Here is a 20851-nt window from a genome sequence, read left to right as displayed (position 1 = left end):
GTAGATTTAAGACACAAGCAAAACAGTAGTGGCATATTTTTTAAATGCTGTCAAGTAGTAGGAGTATAAGGATTTTTCTAAAACTCCAACAATTTTCTGCACAAATCCAAGTATGCTTATCCTCACAGTCACACAAAATCCTTGTATGTTCATTTTTGTGTTTTTTCTTTTTTTTTTTTTTTATTCCACATAATCGAATCTGGCAGTTGTTCTGTTTATTGTGTAAAAAATGCTCCAAAATGACTTGGAATCTAAATACTTTTACACTGACTTCCACTGAAGGTCGAGAAGGTTAATTTCTGCTGCTGTAAAGCTGCCATTTTAAAGAAGGTTTTGAATGGTGGTGGTGTTATGGTCTAAGCAACTTGGGAGTCTGCATTTAATCCCTTTTTAATGAATCATGCAGTTGTTCAGAGTCCAAGTACTGAGATTCACATCATGCTCAGAAAAAGAACTGGAACAAAATGTATGACTGATATATTGCCACATCAGCCCTACCAGAACGCATTATTACACATATTTACTGTCATCACAGTCAACATCAGGTTATTGGTGTTTGTTTCAACAAGACAAACCTGGAGTCCTGCTGCCAGGGACCTTCATGTAGAGCTGGACTGTGTTCATGCCCAGGATGGTGTGGCCCACGTGACTGAGCAGGTTCCCTGCAGACACCACCCGAGCAAAGGCAGGCAGCTTACTCAACTCAGTCATCTGCAGCTTCCACCTGCATGACACAGCAAAGAGTCTGTCAAACACCACAGCCAACAAATACACGCACTGCTCACGCCACAGCAGTAAATCAGTGATAAAAAATGATGTTGGATAGAAATGGTCCGCTGTGTCCACACGCCTCAGACAGCGAAGCCATTCAACACTTACTTTCCCTCATCTGACAAGTCGATGTTGGTCCCGAACTTGATGTGTTTGAAGGGACCTCTTCGTCGCCGTACCATACTAAAAAAGAAAAAAGAAAACACACAAAATGAGATGTGCCGAAGAACAGCAGTGTAACAACTTGTATTCTCATTAATGTACCGAGTCTTACTTTTCGATGGAAGCAGCTTCTGTATCCGAATGCTCTTTCTGCCCTTTCTTTTCATTCTCCTCCTGAAATTCAGCCAAAGAGAGACGGAATAGTTACAAACCGACGAGAGCAATGGACTGGTTTAGTGCTAATCATCATCATCATTACCAATTTTCCCTATTCCCCCAATTTCCACCCGTAGGTCACGTATTAGTGGTTTTATTTAGCAATGTAAACACAGGGCTGCTTCTGTTGAGCTCTGTTGAACTTTACACTCCATATTTATGCTGAAATATGGATTAAATCTCATAGTTATCATTCTCATACCCCTTATAAAAACACATGTATAAAAACATGTGCACATGCATCTCTAAAATAGTGACTTTACAGGAGATGGCAAAAATGTTCTTAGCTTTGAATGGATGTAAAATAAAGAGTTTATTCCAAGTCATTTAGAGCATTTCTACCGATCCTGAATTATTTACACAGTGTTAGTTATACTGTGCAGAAATAATGTACAGGGTTCAAACCATGGAGATTGGACAATAGAAATATATAAAATGGTCACCGTCATACCAGAATATTATGATCACCCCGGTTTAAAATGAACTGGCCCTGGGGCATCACAGACACTACGTGACCGGGTTTGCTGGCCGTATAAATAAGCGAGCACACCAGTCAGTTTGGAGCAGAGTGCAACGAACGGACTTCTCAAACATGGAAATAAGAGTTGTGCCATGTAAGAACCTAATAATGAAAACAGCAACTTTAAGTTAAGGTTTTGTCTTTCTCTTGTAATTAAAGCCAATGCAAAATGATTTGATCCTATGTGTGGCCTTTAGCTGATTCCAAACCATTTTGGAGCATTTCTAAATTCTCACACAATGTGAAAAAATCTGCCTCAGACTATGAGTCAGACTATGTTAAAAAAGCAAAAATGAAAATACAAAAAAGTGTGTGTGGCCGTTCACACGGCAACAAAAGCAGTATCCACAACATGGTCAAATCCAGACCATTCATCATCGTTTTCACATTTAATACCATTGTATTTTCTCTACAGTCATATGCAAAAGTTTAGATCACCCGGCTTACATTCGATTTTGTTGATTTTCCACAAATTTATTTATTTATTTTACCTTAAGTTAACAAATCCTCTATGGAAAACACACTGGTATGAGACATCTTCCTCTGCACATTTTAAAATTTATATTTAATATTGGGAAATTAATCTCTGCAGAGGATGTGTTCCTAGTTTCACCTACAAAATACCTTGCTAAATACTGCGCACACTTGGAAACACTTAAACGCGCCATGGCTTGCTTTCATTTGCTAAAAATGACTCCGTCTTGCGCGATTGAACACCACCAAATAGTTTTGGATGGTCTGAGAATGGTCCCAATGCTGAAAAAGCAAGGAGGGAGAACACTGCTTGGCTTATTTATTTATTTCATGAAATATATCATTTTTAAAAAGCCAGAGTTCTGCCCCATGGCTATAGCTCACATATGACGTGTTGTGTGTGTGCCATGCAAGGAATAGCAACTGGCCGCATTTCCAGGGGGAAATGACTGGACAGCAGGGGGTGCTCCATCTCTCTTAAAAAGACTGAGGTACCAGTACACATCCATTGCACTAAACAGAGCAGCATAGACTGCTCTAAATGAATGGGGACGCAGCATAAAATTACATGGTGAGAAAAGATGATGCAGTCAACCTTCTATGTTTTAGTACTAATGAGGACAAACGTCCAAAAACACTGGGATATGGCACAATGAGAGAAATATCCTTGGGGTAACAGAACAGAAGTGGTTGATGCAGTTTGTTTTTTTGTCCTGAAGGACATAAAAGGAAACACGTGTAGAATCCTGGCATCACAACATGAATATTTTTAGACTGTGAGATGCAAATTTTGACAGCTCTGAGCTTTTCTGAAGTCTCAGCTCTCTGAGCATAAAAGCATACCACACAATTTTACAAAAACAAGCTCCTTCAGGATGACCTACCAACCAGGAAGTCTTTGCTGATTGTTGTACCTAAAACTGGCAACCACTTATTAACCCTAGCCCTAGTATTTGTTGGTAATGCAGGCCGATCAACAACCACCACCACCATTAAACATTAGACCCACAATACAGGATCTGGTGCGTCGGCCTTGTTTCGCAGTATTAAGCTCGACAGCTTACAAAAACCTGTATATCAGTTGCAACATCAAGAGATCTAGAGATTGAGCTCTTGCATGTTTCAGACAGACATCATAGTCTGAGGCCTGTTGGCATAACCTGCCCATTTTGAGAGCAATTTTGACAGACATTTTCTTTCCTCCCACGTCATAAACCGTGCAGTCAAAACGATGCTTAAAAAAAACCAACAATGCTCTCTGCATCAGGCCATCACACACTTATCCCAAGTGAACCTCACAAGAACAACAAGCTGGACTAACCCGTAGGGACTCCTGGAAGGACGAGGCCTGGTACTGGGCGTATTTGGAGATGGTGGTATGTGAGCGGCTGCTCTCGCAGCGCCACGTCTTTTTGCTGCCCATCAGGTCCCAGTTCTCATCGGTGGGCTGAGATAACTGGGTCCTCACCTCGACCAAGTGATCTGGATTAGCCTCCACCAGTGTCTTAGTGGAGAACAAGCCCAGGTCTAAAAGAGAGGAGACAAGAGGGAAGAATGTAGGTGGCATAGCGAGAAAGAGACAGAGAAGCTGGTAATTAGCTGAGTCAGCAATAAACCCCGGCACATCAGACACGTCCAAGAAATACAACAGTCCCAAACAAAAATCAGTCAGTCGTTCAAACCCGGTAAACTATCTAGAGCTGAAAACCAGAATTATGTGGAATAATGAAGAGTGGCAGTATGACAAGTTGACAGCATGCTATTACACAGAGAACATTTCACACAAGTGATGGCACATCCAGGATAGCAGCATGACAACCTATTATGGAGACCATACCTTAAACTAGCCCTAGAACTAGTATAGTTAGCAATGCAGGCCTACAAACAACCACCACCACCAAACATAAAAAAAACACCACCACTGGATAAAAGTACTGTTTAAGGATTAACTCATTAATAACCAATATCGAAGCTTATACGCCAACAAATGTAGAAACTGGGAGTGCATCTACATGGACCAGTATTATAAATAAATAGAACATAATCACTACATCAGGACCACCATCATTCTGCCTGTAACTGTTTTACTTGAATTTTTTTATTTTTTATTTTGGTATTTAATTAATTCATATGATTCTTATTGTAATTGCGTTTCTTTTCTTACTTGCATTACAATGATTTTATTTTTAATTCAGTCATTTGAATTAATTATATTTCATTTTAGTGTCCTTTTTTGATGCTATTCTTCTTTTGTTTTTTATTTGATCATTCTGTTCATCTCCCAGTCCTGGTTTTATTTGTGTCCTTTTGGTTCATTAATCTTTATATTTTATTATTACACTTATTTTTTTAATTAAAATTTTCCAAACTTTCTCTTACTAATTAATTCATTCATTCATTACAGATGCAGCAAAAATGAATAAAACAGAGGTATTTAAGGCCAGTTTGCCAGCATCACCCAAACATTTAGGATTTTTTGGTGAGTAGCTACGGGAAATTAAAAATGCACTCTTTTCTGAAAAGTTGGAAAGCTCTGATGCTGAATTTTATGGTGAAGGTTTTCTTGTCTGATGACTCAACTCGAGTCATCATTCCTCTTAACTGTTATTTCTCAATTAGATTACAAACTCCGGTAATGGCTACCTGAAAGCGCTTGGCTATATTTTTGTGAGTGTTGGGATGAAGGTTTGAGAGGTCCGAGCCATAGCCCTACCCAAGCAAAAGTCAGAGAGCTCAAATCTCTTGGGGTGTGGAAACATTTGCATGCCACTGATGATCAACAAATAGTGTTCATCAAAAATGGGGCTAAATATATTCAAAATGCATCTGAAGCGGATACAATTCTGCCAATGCTGATATCATTTTGACATCAGGCATCCTCATCGTTACACTAGCACTACGTATACGACTGCATGCCTGAGTCCTGATTATAGGAATTCCCTAGTATTTATGCGTACTCCTAAAAATACAGGTTGCAGGCTCTCTGCATCTACCACAAGCCTCCCATTTCAACTACAATTAGCATAGAAAGCACTGTTTGCTGGCAACATCGGGCTGCTTCCATATATGGCTACACTTTTTAAGTTGAGGCCGATCAAACGGCCGCTGTGTGTGTTTGTCTAGGTTTGGCATGCGCTCAAACTGCAGACAAACGCACATGTACGCGCGCGGCCCCTGTCACACTTACCCAGCTTCAGCGCTCCAGCAAGACCTCGGATGACCGTAACAGGATTGGCTGGGTTCGTGCAGAACTGATGTAGAGGGGGAAAGAAGGCGTCCCTCTTGCTCTCCAACTGTTGGCAAAAAAAAGGTTAAACAAACAAAAGCAGCTTGAGACGACAATGGCTGCGAATGAAAGAGCAATAGGACAAGCATCAATTATGAGCACACACACTCCGAGGTGCCAATTCGTACTTCAGCTGGTTTTCCATGGCAACACGAGCTGAAAAAGTGCACACGAGCGTAGCACAGCGCACTAGAGAGACTCCACTAAGAGAAAGTGGAGGTACAGTTTTCATATCTGTGATACAGTATGTTGAGGGATGTACCACATAAAATCAGTCTAAATGTAGGGTTAAAGACCAGTGCAGTAAATCCTGGGAAGCGTTCAATGATTTCATTCAACGAATTACGCAACCAATATGACATCGTCTGTCTCTCTAGCTGTCAGTCTCGCTTAAATGCCATGTCTCTCCCAGTCAGTCTCCTTCATGCACACTCCCTGTCCCCTAGTCTGCCTCTGTCGCATGCACACATTCCCTCCCAGTCTGCTTCCCTGTTGCACGCTTTCTTTCTTTCTATCTGGTTCTCTCAAGAATGCACTCTCTGTCATTTGCCTCATCTCTCCATGTCTCTCTCTTGCATGATAGCTGTCTGTCGGTCATGAACGCTCTCTCTGTTGCTCGCTGGGTCTCCCGGCCTCTCATAGGCATGCTCCTTCTCTGTCGCTCCCTCTCTCCCTGTCTGTCTCTGTTGCACTCTCCCAGTTTGCTTGCTTTGTTAGCCTCATTTCCCTCTGTTCCTCAATGGTCAGAATACCCACATTACCACCACTGCGGAACAGGTATTTTTTGGGTGGTGGGTCATTCCCAGCACAGCAGTGACACTGACATGGTGGTGGCGTGTTTTACGTGCGTTGTGCTGGTACGAGTGGATCAGACACCTCAGCGTAACTACTGGACTGAGAACAGTCCACCAACCAACCATTTGTGCTTCTGTTTCTGTGGACCAACCAGTAGACCAATTAGGAAGGACAGTGAGTGGACCCAGTGTTTAAAAACTCCAGCAGCACTGCTGTGTGTGATCCACTAGTACCAGCAAGACGCATACTAACACGCCACAATCATGTCAGTGTCACTGCAGGGCTGAGAATGACCCATCACCCCAATAATACGTGCTCTGTGGTGGTCCTGTGAGGTCCGGAAGAACAGGGTAAAAGGAGGCTAACAATGTATGCAGAGAAACAGATGGACTACAGTCTGTAGAACACCAATATGGTAATATAGCCTGTAACGGTAAACTGCAAACAATAAGTGTTCCTATATGGTAGGTGGAGCTGATGTAATGGACAATGAGTGTAGAAACAATGAGGTGATCACGCTATGGCTGATTGGGGAGTGTGTGTGCTTGGAGGTTGGTTCGGGCTTCCCTTTCATGCCTGCGGAACTACTTTACAGTGAAAAAATGAAAACTGCAGTGACTGTTTTCACAGTGTTTGTGAATGATGTGTAGAGGAAACACATCTACATCAAAGTGAGCATGGCACTGCTTAAAATCACCACAAATCGGTAAAAGCACGTAGAAAATTCCCTGCTGCAGTGTTTTACCAGCACTGTGCTACACACCGCGTTCAGGTTATAATTAGTGTTTAAACTCACGCTGTGTGAAATCTGTGGCTGAATCTCACATGGCCCCATTCTCCCTACATAGTGCGGTAGGTCATGAAATAACGGCTTCTACACCAAAATAGGACATTATATGTCCAACAGAAATTTTATGCCATCATATTTACCCTTACTGCACTATTTAGAAATAGAAGCCATGGTTTCATGACTTCTGCACACTATACAGGAAGTAGGTAGCCACTTGTGAGTCACCCATGCTGTATATGATAAACTATAGCACAAAAAAAAGAGCTATTACATATTATGCAAACATCAAAAATTTATGTGAAAGTAACTGACTCAAATTACCAGAAAACAGGGCTTAAATCAATCTTGATCAAAATTAATATTAAACACACTATAAAAGTCATTTAAAATGATTAATTAATCTTTACAGTCTATACAGCCACATTATGCACATATTGAAAGCAATGCTATTTATTATTTAGCACTGTATTAATCTGCAGACTACCACATCTTGCCTAAACAGTACAGTTGATGCATGTATAAAACCAAATCAGATGGAAATCAGCTGACATCAAAAAATAAATAAACAAACAGGCCAAGCCCCTAAACCATATTTAAGTAAGATTCACACATTCACATTCAGCATTAAAGTCCAGTTAAGCAAGAGGTAATGTTCTGGGCCCCAAGCGGTTAACAAACGACTCATTAATGTCCACATTAATGAACGAGTACCTACATGTCTCAAATATTAAAACCTCACCTTTTAAATATGTATAAAACGTACCTCCCATACTACAATTTGTTTGTATTGTACTGAGGAAGAGAGAGAAATTATGGAATGTATGGCTTCCGTTGACTAACCCTAACCTCTACAAAAGGTTTTCCTGGAATTTGGCATGTCAGTCTTCCCAGGATTTTGATTCTGGCTTACAGAAACAATTAATTGCTTTTGAATTCCTACAGAAAAGTGCAGAAGTGTCTGAAGATGGCTTAAAAAACAAACACTTCTGCTCTCGAGAACTGACTTATGAAGTAAATCATGGTTCAGACCTCACAGCTGCTGTCTGTCTTTCAAATGGAGTGAACAAAGAAGGTTATACTCACATAGATACTTGGGGTGGGGGGATTGAGTTTGTCCTTTGGTAACGTAGGAAAGGGTGAAGGTCGAACTCTTGGAGGGGGACACTTGTCCAATAACGCACTGTTGCTGGATATGCCATTTTTCCCAAGGTTTCTACATGAGGAGATGTGAGACAGTTGTTAAAAGTTCTCCATTACAGGGCATTCAATTTAAATTTGTATTTGTGTAATAAAAAAAAAAGATGTGGAAAATCAAACAAACTCACACACACACACACTGGCAGGTGAAAATGCTTACATTCCATACAAGGGGACAAACCGGGAGTGTGTATGTGCAATATACACCAACACATCAGTGTCACTGCAATGCTGAGTATGACCCACCACTCCAATAACACCTGCTCTGTGGTGTTCTTGACTATTGAAGAACAGGGTGAAAGGAGGACAACAGCTTGCAGAGCAGTTTGTAGAGTGCTCCAATAGGGTAGGTGGAGATGATAAAATGGACAAAAAGTATAATGTGGTAATATTACATATGCAGCTTATATAAACTATATATATAAACTTTTTCATCACACTCAAAACTCATCTAAATTATGAGGACAGTTAGGTCTTTTCCATGAGAACAATATTTGACTAATGGAACCACATCAGGTCAGCAACATCAAATGTCTAGTGAACATTGGCTTCATGGGATGGTCCGTTTCTGGTTAGATCAACATTAACACCATTCCAGTCGAAAACAAACAGCAAGCTTTTCCAGAGTGCACTGTGGAAAAAGTCCTATTTTACGTAACACAAAAGGTCATAAGGTTCAAGCAGACGAGGCTTTTTTTAAAACAATAATCAAGCTTCATGTGCAATAGAGGCCCTTCTGGGCAGTGATGGCTTAGTGATTCAAGCATCAGGTTATTGATCACAAGGTTGTAGGTTCAATACCCAGGGCAGCTAAGCTGCTACTGTTGGGCCCTTAAACAGTGTCCTTAACCCTTTCTGCTTCAGGGCTGTTGTAGCCAATCTTATAAACTATTTTTGTCAAGCGTTTTTTGGGACAAATTGAAGCACATCAGGTCAGTAACACCATTGGCTTGTCAGTTTCTAAAACATTGACATCAATCCAGTCAAAACAAACAGCACTCTTTTAGGGAGTGTGCTGTGGAAAAAGTTTTATACAGCACGAAAGGTCACAGCGGATTCAAGCAGATGAGACTTTTTAAAAGAATTATTATAAGTCAAGCTGAGTGAACATTTATGTGAGTGGCTTTGGGAGAGGGCAGCTGGGTCTTCGCAGAAGCATGCCCTTGAACCATGCAACAACAAATACAACACAATGCCTTATATGTTTTGGCCGCTGTGATCGGGTCAATCCTCTACCGGTCATCTGAACAAATCTCACGATAGCATGCAATGATCGTGTGAAACGGGCTGACCTACAGAAACAAGGCTAAAAGACCACACGGTCACGATCACTGAAGAACTGCCAGCTGTATCAATCATGTCCTAAAGCTCAAGAAAAGCGGTGCAATGCTATTTAACCATTTAGTTTAAGGAAAGGCACAGAGAAACGGCCCAAAGAGAAAGTCACTAAGGGGTTATCACAGGATCATTATGAGAAACTGAACCACTCTCTCATTCATCAGTCCTCTTACTAATAACTACACAAAAACAGGATGAGCAATTTATTGCAATATTGTTATCGCGATGAATTACTTTAGTTAAGCGTCTATCTGGAGAAGGGCTATCTGGGCAGTGGCGGCTCAGTGGTTAAAGCTGTTGCTTCGCCAAGCTGCCATGGTTAGGCCTTTGACCAATCCAAAACAAAAAAAAAACAAAAAACAACTGGTTCTACTGTGCATCTGTGCAAGCATAATGTCAAAAGGTGATTAAATAAGAAACGCTCAACAATACACTATGCAACGTAGAGATGAAAGGATTGATCGACCGGATAATTTTGCTAATCCTGAGAGCTAGTCAGACCACACGACTTGCAAATTTTGCAAAAAGGTCACAGGACATTGCTGTTCCTCATTCAACCACTAGAGGGATAATTGTACTGCATCTCTAAAATGTTACTGAATAAGGTAAAGGTGCACGTATTTGTGTGTTTGTGTGTTCACTACCACAAATGGGTTAAATGCGGAGGACACATTTTGCTGTGCAGTGGACACTGTACAGTGACTGACACACACACACACACACACACACACACACACACACACACACACACACACGTGATCTAGGGGCAGTGAGTACACACACAACCAGAGCGGTGGGCAGCCAACTCCAGCGCCCGGGGAGCAGAGAGGGTAAAGGGTCTTGCTCAAGGGCCCAACAGTGTCAGCTTGCAGAGCCCGGAAATCAAACCCACAACCTTGTTATCGATAGCCCGGCGCTCTAACTGCTGAGCCACCACTGCCCCATTAATAAATATTACTAAAGCATAAGTCTAGTGCAACCACATGCATTGCAAAAGCAGACCAGTTAAAGAATCTGTAAGCTGCAGTCTACAAAACAACGTTTTTTTTTTTTTCCTCCCAATTTGGAAGGCCGATTCCCGTTCATGTGAACCCCTATCACTAGCAATGCCTCCAACACTAGGAGGGTTAAGACTAGCATGTCACCTCCGGCACATGTAAAGTCAGCCACTTCCTCTTTTCCAACTGCCGCTGATGCAGCATCACTAGGTTGCCGGCGTGCTCAGAGGAAAGCGTGGCTCCCCAGCTTCAATACAACAGCTAACAGACGCATGTGCTGACCAACATCACACTAGGAGTGACGTGTGGAGAAAGGGCCATCAGCCCTCCACTGAGAGAGTGAGGTCAATTGAGCCCTCTCCAAATCTACATTCCACTGCTGCTGATGGCAAGCAGTATGACCCAGGATTCAGAATTACCATTGACCACATAACCTGATGAAGTAAAAGAAGTAGTGTGGTAGCAGAGTGTCCGTTCTGTATAGATTATAATTAATGAATTTTAACAAATTAATTTGGTATCAGCTGATTTTGAAGAAAAATAGATCAGGGCCTATAACTATTGTGACTTTTTTTCTTCTAACTTCATCACCTATCACAAATGCTTAAGCTGCCAAATTTTAATAATGTTTAGTCTAGCCAGCAGGTCATCTATTTCAGGATGCATTCCACACAGTCAAAAACAGACACAAAATCTGAGGCTAATGCTTCTCTCTCACAGTATCCTGCTGAGGTGTTTCCTCTGCTTGCACTATAAGTCATTGAAAAATATTTTCACAAAATTTCAGGCCTCTACTCAACAGCCAGCAAACACACAAGCTTGGTCCAACTGATCCACTCCTACCACTGCTTTCGCTAAGCCATTCTAACAACCGGTAAAAAGAACAAACCAGTTCCATCAGTGGTTCTTACCTGCAGGCTTTAAGCACCTCGCTGGAGCTGGGGTAGATGGAGACCGAGGACCACGGAGCAAGCGAAGGGGATGATTGTTTACAGCAGACCAGAGGAGAATCCACTTTCATGGGGCTTTGGGAGTCTTCCAGGCCCTTGCCGTTAAGTTTGGGGCTGTTAAGGCTGCCAACACTGTTGTGGGTGGCGTGGTGCTCTGTGGATTTGGGTGAAGGCGTGGCTGTCGACATGGCGGAGCAGGGCGAGGAGGCCACGGAGTTTTCCTGCGTCTTCGAGCCCGTGTGCAGGGCCAGGTGCATGCTGTTCATCTTTGCGCCACCAGGCACCACCACCACTACCCCACTGTCGTTACTATTATCACTACCATTGGCTTTTCCCATCAACAAGGCAGAGAGCTGAGGATTGTCTGAACTAAGTACACCTGGTGAGTGGGGCTCTGCTGCGGCAGCATCCGCCAAGCCCTGATGGACGTGATTAGGCAGTCCTGCAGTGGCAGTGCTGTTAGGCGTCCCTGTGGAATGCCCGTTTTCTGAAGGCTTGCTCTCTTTGGTCAAGGCTGTGATGCCTTGCTGTCCACCTGAGGTAGCAGAGTGCGGGAGAAGGGGGGAGGGAAGGTGATTGAGGGGAGTCTCCGGTGCTGGTGCGCCGGAATGTCCGTGCAGATTTGAAGTGCCGATACTGGCTGCCTGGGTAGGCGGAGATGTCCCAGTGGAAGATATAGGCTGCTCTCCATTAGGACCTGCCAAATGCGAACCTGGACTTTTCTTAAGCCCCTGCCAAAAAGACAAGTCAAAGCCAGAAGGAATGAGCTTTGGATTAAAATCAGAATACTTTTTATATATATATATATATTTTATCCTCATGCAAATGCTAGTTCACAGCACTTAGTGTGTGTGTGTGTGTGTGTGTGTGTGTGTGTGTGTGTATGTGGGGGGGGGGTACTTTGTACTACGAATACTAAAGCATTTCAATATTTGTTTTGCAGACTATGCTTTAAAATAGGTTCACAGTACAGGATTTCCCAACAGATGTTGAAAATGAAATGACATTTTTCACAGATTCCTGTACTGAATTAAACACCACATACTTTCAGATTTTGCAAACAAAGAAAAGGCCCGACCAATGGCTCTGAACTTCAAACCCTTGCTACATCACAAAAAGAAAAAAAAAAGGACACAGTCGTATATATTGAACATTTCATATTTCATATTTACAACTGCAATGGGAGATGATCAGAGGCCTAAAGATCCTAGAATTAAAACAGTAGCAAGATCAATGATGGAAAAGCAATAGCCATGCTGGCACTGCAGTCACCTTGGTTACCATGTGAGCCATTTTCCACAAGGCTTTTGAAAAACGGTGCTGATATTTTGTCCTTCAAAAGAAAAGTGGTAAGACACAGGCAGAGTGGAGATCTATTTGTCACTCATGTTAAAACCCCTTCATACGAAACTACAGCTTTTATTCTGCAGCTAAAACAACCGAAACCACAAGTAATGTATGTAAACACTACTGCACTGACTCACCTGAGTGGAGATGGTATGTTGGCTTTTCCACGGCAGGTCGTTCACGTTGCTGCTGCTGCTGGTGGGGGTTGTGCATGTATGAGGTAGTGCGTTTTGCTGTAGGTAAGGCACATTTCCATTGCTCCCCTGTCCTGGTATGTGATTATTGCCCACAGAGTGTCTCTCTGTGTGACCCAGGGCACCAGCAGTGCTGCAGGGGGAGGAGCTTGCAGCGCCAGGTCCGTTGGCCATTGGCTGAAGAGAGCAGGGGGAACAGGCCGAGGGCTGAGATGTTGGGGGTGTATGGGAGAGGGCAACCTGTGGGTGGTGTGGCAAGGAGAGAGAGTTTGAATCCGGCAGTGAGGGGTTGGCTACAGGGCCGTTGGTCAGGGTGGGCCGCACTTCACCAGCAGCATTCAGCCTCATCTGTTCAAAGAAAGAGAGTGGTCACATACTTTTTCAGAAGCTGTATTATACATGTTGTCTTTTGTAAAGCATCTAGGAGCATCAAAATAGAGGAAAGGCTAAATTTAGCAGTGTCTGAACATGACCCATGCACGCTTCGTCCAGACCAGCTATAAATAAAACACAGAAATAAGAGGCTGCACAATACAGTCAATCTGCAGACTCTTTCATTCTGGGTTTTTACGGTTTATGACAGGAGAAGCTAATCAGGCTGCTTATACAAACTCCAATGTGGTATATAATTATGTAATATAATTAGGTTCACTTTCCTGCTTTTGCGGTTTAGTTGGCGAGTTGACATGCTTGCTAACGGCAGTGTTAGCTACTTAGCCAACTTTACCTCAGTTTGCAGCACTATAGTGTAGTATGTAATCATGTGCAATAATTGGGTTCATTTATCTGCTTTGACTGTTTGCAATTAGCAAGCTGGTCAACTCGTCCACCCTAGTTACCTAGTCAGCTAATCGCAACATTTCCCTGAAACAGTACCCTGAGTGCCAGAATAACCTGCACCAGTATACCTCAGTGGCAGCACTATATTACACCGATAAGCCAGAACATTAGTACCAGTAAGATAGAAACTATTGATTATTTTCATCTACAGAGGCATCAGTTAAGGGGTAGGATATATTAGGCAAGCAAGCTCTCCAAGTTGAAAAATGGGCCCATATAAGGATCTTTGCAACTTAGGTGCTTTCTCTAACCACGTTTGATAGGTGTTGATACCAGAGAACCCCCACAAGACTAAGGCTTATTGATGTGATATATGAAGGCCCCATCTCACAACTTACAGGATTAAAAGATCTGCTGCGAACATCTTGGTGCCTTTGGTGGTCTCAAATGGTCTGATTTGTTGTTGTGGCACATAATATTAGACTAATTCTAATGGTATGGCTGATCGGTGTATAATGACTGTACAATTATGTGGTACAATTAGACTTACTTTACTGTTTATAGCTGACAAGATAAGCAGCTTGCTAACTGCAACTCTCCCAGTCACCCCTGCTTGAGTTACATACTTTAATGGCTATACCTCAGCTCGCAGCTCTATACTGTAGCGAGTGTATTAAACTATGACTATCTAGCATGACTGCGATTTCATACCTGCTGATGCTGCTGCATGAGTACAAGCTGCTTTTCCAACTTGTCAAGCATCTTCAACTGTACTGGGTTCAGGTTTGTCTTGTTGGCCCTCAACTGTTCTAGAATCTGTGAGTACAAACAAAAACAGGAATATATTATAAATAAATATATATTAACGGTAACAGATCTCTTCAATCTAGAGGGCCTAAAGAATCTGAAAAGGCAAGAAAATGTACAAACCTGAAGCTTCTGAGGAGATAAGTACCAGTTAGGGATTTGGTGCTGGACTGGGTTGTTTGTCCAAGACTCTAAGGAGTTCTATGCATGTTTGCAGAGAGACAGAAACACTGTTTTAGTAGCAGTATTAAACTCCATGGTAGCAGATGAAACAATCACACAATGTCGTCGCTCTGTACCTTGGATGGGCTGGTGGTTCTCTTCCTCTTGGCAGGGCTGGAATGGTTGTCCTCCTGGTTGGAGGAGAGCACGTGTGGAGGCAGGGACTGACTGGGGAGCTGGCCTTGGCCTTCACCACACTGATTAGCTTTACATGCTTGCTGTGGGTGATAAAGTATAGAACAGCAGCTGGGAGACGTTTGCACAGCAATGAGCACTTCAAAGTTAGCTCTAGTAGGCTATCAGCATAACCTTTAGATCTGCACAGCACCTTTATTCACGAGTTCTTTCTTCATAAACTTTCCAAGCTTTGTACGATGGGTTCAATTTTTTTTTTTTTTTTTCTTGGCAGAAGTAATGGAATGACATGGACAACAAAAAACAGCCTTGTATCAACACCCCTATTTAACATTGAAATGTTTGCTATTGATGCTTCAATGTCAAACAGTTGCCCAAGAAAAAAAAAAAAAAAGTTTTGGACTGACAGTCCTCTGCTCACATCCACGCTGCCACTGACAGTTCTGCATGTGGTCATTCTATTCTACTCTTTTGGGTAATATGAACAGTAATGCTGTACAAATGAATGGGCCAGCTGTTGTGCTGATGAGTTTGATGGTCAAATGAATAAGTTGTAACTATGACTTATGAAAACTCTTATGATAATGCAAAAAACTTTAGAACTTTAAGGATCAACTACTAAAACGTTCAGATGTGTCTACTAATCAGCAAACAGCAATAGTTTTAGCAGAGTCAATTACTGAAAAATGAGCTCTGATAAATGTCTGCTTGTCCAGAGCAAATATTCTTAAAGGTGCCACAGAATGGTATCCTGTACTTTCCTTACATAGCTGGCACAGCAGCCACTTAAGGAGAATGTGGAAGCCTGGCTGAAAATGCTAAAAGCTAACACCAGTCAGACCGAAGAAGAAAGAAGCATTAACTAGTCAATGCTAGTCAAGTCAGAGAAGAAAGAATGGCTGATTGGAAGATAGACACTAAAAGCTAATGCTAGGCCGACTGGAACCAGCTCTGCTGTGGTTATTAGTGCAGAAGAACTGAAGCATAACGTGGAGAAGCTTCTAAAGGCACTAAAAACCAACCTACAATCTGTTGAGCTAGCTAACCACACACCATGATGTCTGGATACAGAGAGGAGCCAGAAAGGACAGCAACGGTAATAACTGCAAAAACTGTTTACACTGGTCTGCGTTACAGTTCTAAGCTATGCAAAGCTTGGCTAGGCTATGCTATGCTGCTGTGGGCCGTCAGTGACGTAATCCAGCCAATAAAGGTAGAGCTTTTTTTCTCCCCGTGCCCACCTCAAAAGGAAAATCAGGATGGTTCCTTTTGAAGCAAAATAACAGGGTTGTAAATAGACATCTGAGCATTTTTCACCTCAACCAAAGTCACTTATTTACCATTTATATATGTTACAGAACAACTTAAAATACTCAACAAATGCATTCCTTGGCACCTTTAAGTTTATCTGTTTCTAACCACAACAACTCAAGAGGGTGTGTGCATGTGTATGTGTGTGTGTTTCGTCTAGCTGAGCTGGCGTCTCACCTGCTGTGCTGTGTTCAGGGCTCCCTGTCTGGAGGTAAGCTCTGCTGGGATTGGCAGGCTCCACGCCTCCTCAATACTAGGAAGTATTTTACTTTTACTCGGTAGACTACCTTGTTGTAGATTACACAACTGAGCCTAGAAAAGATTGCGTAACAGTCACAATTGGACGTATAAATGCTCGGTTGTCTAAGCCGAAACTTGCCATCACATAAGGCACACGGTTTTAGGTGTGATATAGTACCAATAATTAAAGATTAAAAAAAAATACTTAAATAATTCAAATTATATTTAAAATAGTTAAAGCAATGCTATGGAAGTATGCATCGATGATTATATTCTGAATGCTGACAATTAACAGTAACAATGCTCTGGCATCAAGCCAGTTATTTATAAACATGATACAACAAAAGAATTTAAAAAATATATAACAAGCAATGTAAAAAATAGGAACACAAAACATGATCCGCACAAGAAGTGGTCACGTTAAAATGAAACATCAAGACTTCAGCATAACTACAGAAGATTAGATTGGTTACTACCTGCAGACATTTAATGCGAGCAGTGAGGGCAGTGATGTTGGTGCAGGATTTGCTGCAGGTGGCGTTAATGTAGCACTTGATGGCATCCTGTGGCTGGTTGCAAGACTCGTAGAGCGTGCCCAGGTCCATCCAGGCGGCTGCGTGGCTGTGGTCCAGCTGTACTGCACATATATAGGCCTGAAGGGCGTCCATTGGCTGGTTCTGCTGCTGATACAACACTCTAGGGACGAGGCCCGCAGAAAGTAGAGGAAGGCCACAGAGAGGGAAAGCAATAGAAAAGGAGATAATGAGGAGACCTTAAAATAAAAGTGAGTGAGTCAGGGTATACACAGAGACAACAACAAATTTGTTATTGCAGATGGGTGGAAGGACCTAGCCTGTGCACTTTTGTGGTTAAAACTTACGGAAATGCTACAAAAACAGGGCAGACCACCCACCGCAGAAAGCAGTATCTGCCAGTACGTGAGCCCCAATTAGCAAGCCAATTAGTGCAAAAAAAAAAAAAAAAAAAAAAAAAAAAAAAAAAAAAAACAGGTCAACAGGGTGTAGGTCCCTACTGTGTGCCATCACCACCCACTTCAGCATCACCTTTTGCAGGTCTAAGGTCTGACCAGCTGTACATACACTAGTGCACTACTACCATGTCGATGCAAATACACCCAAATAATATCTGGTCAGTGTACCTATATAAAATGCCAAACCAATATACAAGGTAAGCTTGCACTTGAGCAATCAAGTCTGTATTGGCCAACATTTGATATACTTGTAAATGAATTATATTAATTAATCTTATTTTTATTATTATTTTTTTCCCTCACTTGTGTGGAAGAAGTCAGGAAAGAAGGGTTTTGTTCTGTCCTCATCACGGTCAACTTCTTAGTCAATAATCTTAGATTTGATATATGTGTACTGTCCTCAGCCATAATTCAGATGATTAATAAGTCAAATGTAATGAACAAATGATTAGTTTCACTCAATTAACACGTCTCATCTTGGCCAAGCTGGAAAGAACCTCCCTGAATTGTGGTAAAGGTATGACTATCTAGCTAAATGCATAAATTCTTGAATAAAACGACAACTCCCGAATAGAACCTGTATCGATCCCCTTTTCCTAACATCTCTCTGCGTTTAAAGCAACAATATAAAAAATTGGACTTTCTTGTTCTTTGGCCCCCCTATAGTCACCCACCCCTAAAGAAAGAACTGATGATGTATAGTAATATTAGCGGATTTTACACAAATAAGTAAAAATACGAAGCATTCCTCACTTCTAACAAGTGTGTCCAGGCCACTTCTCCTTAATTACATACTGCAGTTAGAAGCATGCTGAGCTTGGAGTAGCAACAACAGCAACGCAATTCTCCCTAATAAAAGCCAACGGGCCATCACAAACATTTCAAGATTATTTTAAGATAAAAATGCTACATAGTGTTGCTTTAACTCCACAGAGCATCTGCCAAGACTCTGGCTCTCTAGTATGTTCACATCCCAACTCCCTTTGCCAATGATAATCAACATGTTTGGATGTCAGATTTCCACTCAGTTACAGACCTGTGTCTGTAAGAACACGTAACAGACGCATATCATTAGAATGAGTAAGACAGCAGTCAAACCAGCAAGCGTTTCCTGAAGGGAGAGACGCCCAACACTGATCATGAAAGCAGAGTAAGGACCCTTATATGGTGCTTACCCTATTGAACACCATGTATCAGCACTGGCCTCCGACTTATCAATGGACTGACGGTAAGAGATGAATGCATCCTGGACCTTTCCAATACTGGAGTAGCACCTGAACGAGAGGGGGAGAAGAAAAACTTAAATTCTGGAAATGGTCATGTAATTATTAAACAAAGACTCCTAATATAAAGATAAATGGGTTAATTGTACAACTACAATGTTACATTTATAATTATGGACCACTTAACCAATTAACCCTCATTCTAATCAAACAGCCCAGAATTAAAATAATCTCTAGATCAAACTTTGTACTTCTCTTTACACCCTTTAGAAAAAAGAAAAATGCATAATTCATTTATGAACCTCAAACTGTAAAGAATGTGTGGTTAAAACCTGTATAGACAAGAGAACACCCATTCTGTTTTTGACCTGTGGATTGTATGTATATACACTATATGTCCAATTGGACACCCCATCTAAAGAAAGCATTCAGCTACTTTAAGTTGCTTGTCTACTCCCCGTAGAGAAAATACTGCCAATAGAATAGGACTCTCTGGAGCAGATTAACATGAACCTACTGGAGCAGTGGAACTGTGTTCTCTAGAATGATGGTGAGTTGGGTGGTGATTTCACCAACATTCTTGTTACTGAATGCAATCAAATCCTCAGCAGAAAGCATTAAGCAGACAGTTACTCCAACAAAAGCAGGATAAACTCTTTTTAATACCCTCGATTTCAGAAGAAACAACAAAGGAGCAGGTGTCTGACCAATCAGTGTATAAAACACAAGATTAAAGCTTACTGTTACTGCCATGAAAGGGGGGGGGGGTCTACCCTAATTCAGGCTGGTTTTTCTTAAGAGCAAAGTGGTCTGCAATAAACATAATGGCTAGAAAAATCTGGGGATAGGGGTGGTTAACGACTCAGGGACTACACAAGCTTTGTGTGCATTTGCACATCTGTGTCAGCAATGGATGCAACTTATTAGCTGAATGCAATCATTAGAAGGGCTGTCCACATACGTTTGGACATATAGTGCAAATATAGAAATAATCATGGATTTTTAAGTTACCTGCCCAGGAAATACCAAGATTGTCCAGAGTTAGAATCTGCTTCCAGAGACTTCTGCAGACACTGAATAGCATAGCTGTCCTTGTTGGCTTTATCTCCTAGCTGCTCTACTGTGTGATGCATCCAGCCTGTGGTGGCAGCAGGAAACAGGAGAATTATATCAGTTACCACACTGTCCAGAAAACTGAGAGAAAAATAAATAATAAAAGAAAGCAAAGTAACAGTGGCTACAGAGTGTCCCTCCACCACTGAACAAATTCTAGTCAAATCTGAAATGGAACAAATGGTTTGTCTTTTTGTCGTCTTTGTCCGTAGGGAGGAAACAGGAGATGGAGGGGTGGAAAAAGAGGGGGGTCTCTCACTACAACTAACCGCTTCAAAAGATCCCATCAGAGACTGCCCTACCCAAACAGCCCTCTGCCACACTGAGCCAGCCAGCCAGCGGTTGTTAAGGGAGGGGGGGGGGGGGGGGGGGAGAGAGAGAGAGAGAGAGAGAGAGAGAGAGAAAAGGAGGGGGATGCCTCTCCCAGGCAATGATCCCAGCCAAGCCTTTAACACCTGTGGCAAGCGCCTGCGCCAGAACCAGTCACCATAGTAACCCGTACCAGTGCCGGCAATTTCAGGGCAACGTGGAAATGGTTTTATGACACCAGTCTCCTCTCTCCCCTCCACCACCCTGTAACATCTAGACTGGTAAAAGATTGCAGCGGAACTCGTCTGAGATGTTTAGAAAGGGGGGGAGGGGGGGGGGGCTCAGTTTTGTGTGGTCAGAAGGGCGGCTGGACTGAGATCATTTAAAAAGTGGTACACCTAGAAAAAAATAAGAGGATTTAAAAAGATTTAACTTTAATTTATTTAAAGTAGAAACAAAAAAGGCACAAGTCAAGACACTCTTCAGTACCACAATCTGAAAACTGTCCAGATTTAGGGCAGGACATAACTGAAGATGAGCAAAATTAACAACCAAAAGCCATGCCTTCAGAACATTCTCAGTACTGAAGCATTAACCATTCTCATAGCTCCAGAGACGTTGCCGAAATGGCAACAAATTCAGTTCTACAAATCCCACATACTTAACCACGCTTACTTTTTTT

At 42.0% G+C, this 20851-nt stretch overlaps 1 protein-coding gene across 6 annotated transcripts in view; it reads right to left on the bottom strand.

The window, feature by feature from the left end:
- kdm6a (lysine (K)-specific demethylase 6A) overlaps window positions 1-20851 on the bottom strand; it is a 52056-nt gene that overhangs the window by 3651 nt on the left and 27554 nt on the right. For 3 of the 6 annotated variants that reach the window (XM_072686226.1, XM_072686227.1, XM_072686231.1), the window contains 15 exons: window positions 19759-19885; window positions 18700-18798; window positions 17010-17229; window positions 16471-16605; window positions 14925-15065; window positions 14749-14826; window positions 14530-14634; window positions 12982-13386; window positions 11459-12228; window positions 8098-8227; window positions 5331-5436; window positions 3465-3670; window positions 1046-1107; window positions 880-954; window positions 576-724 (listed from right to left, as the gene is read on the bottom strand). In XM_072686226.1, the coding sequence (XP_072542327.1) occupies window positions 576-724; window positions 880-954; window positions 1046-1107; window positions 3465-3670; window positions 5331-5436; window positions 8098-8227; window positions 11459-12228; window positions 12982-13386; window positions 14530-14634; window positions 14749-14826; window positions 14925-15065; window positions 16471-16605; window positions 17010-17229; window positions 18700-18798; window positions 19759-19885 (2808 nt within the window). The remainder of the gene's footprint in view (window positions 1-575; window positions 725-879; window positions 955-1045; window positions 1108-3464; window positions 3671-5330; window positions 5437-8097; window positions 8228-11458; window positions 12229-12981; window positions 13387-14529; window positions 14635-14748; window positions 14827-14924; window positions 15066-16470; window positions 16606-17009; window positions 17230-18699; window positions 18799-19758; window positions 19886-20851) is intronic. The other 3 variants (XM_072686229.1, XM_072686230.1, XM_072686228.1) reach the window with 2 other exon arrangements.

The sequence above is a fragment of the Salminus brasiliensis genome, chromosome 8 (genome assembly GCF_030463535.1).
Source record: "Salminus brasiliensis chromosome 8, fSalBra1.hap2, whole genome shotgun sequence".
Lineage (NCBI taxonomy): Eukaryota > Metazoa > Chordata > Actinopteri > Characiformes > Bryconidae > Salminus > Salminus brasiliensis.
The sequence above is the reverse complement of the archived record's forward strand: the minus strand, read 5'-3'. Positions and strand labels throughout refer to the sequence as shown.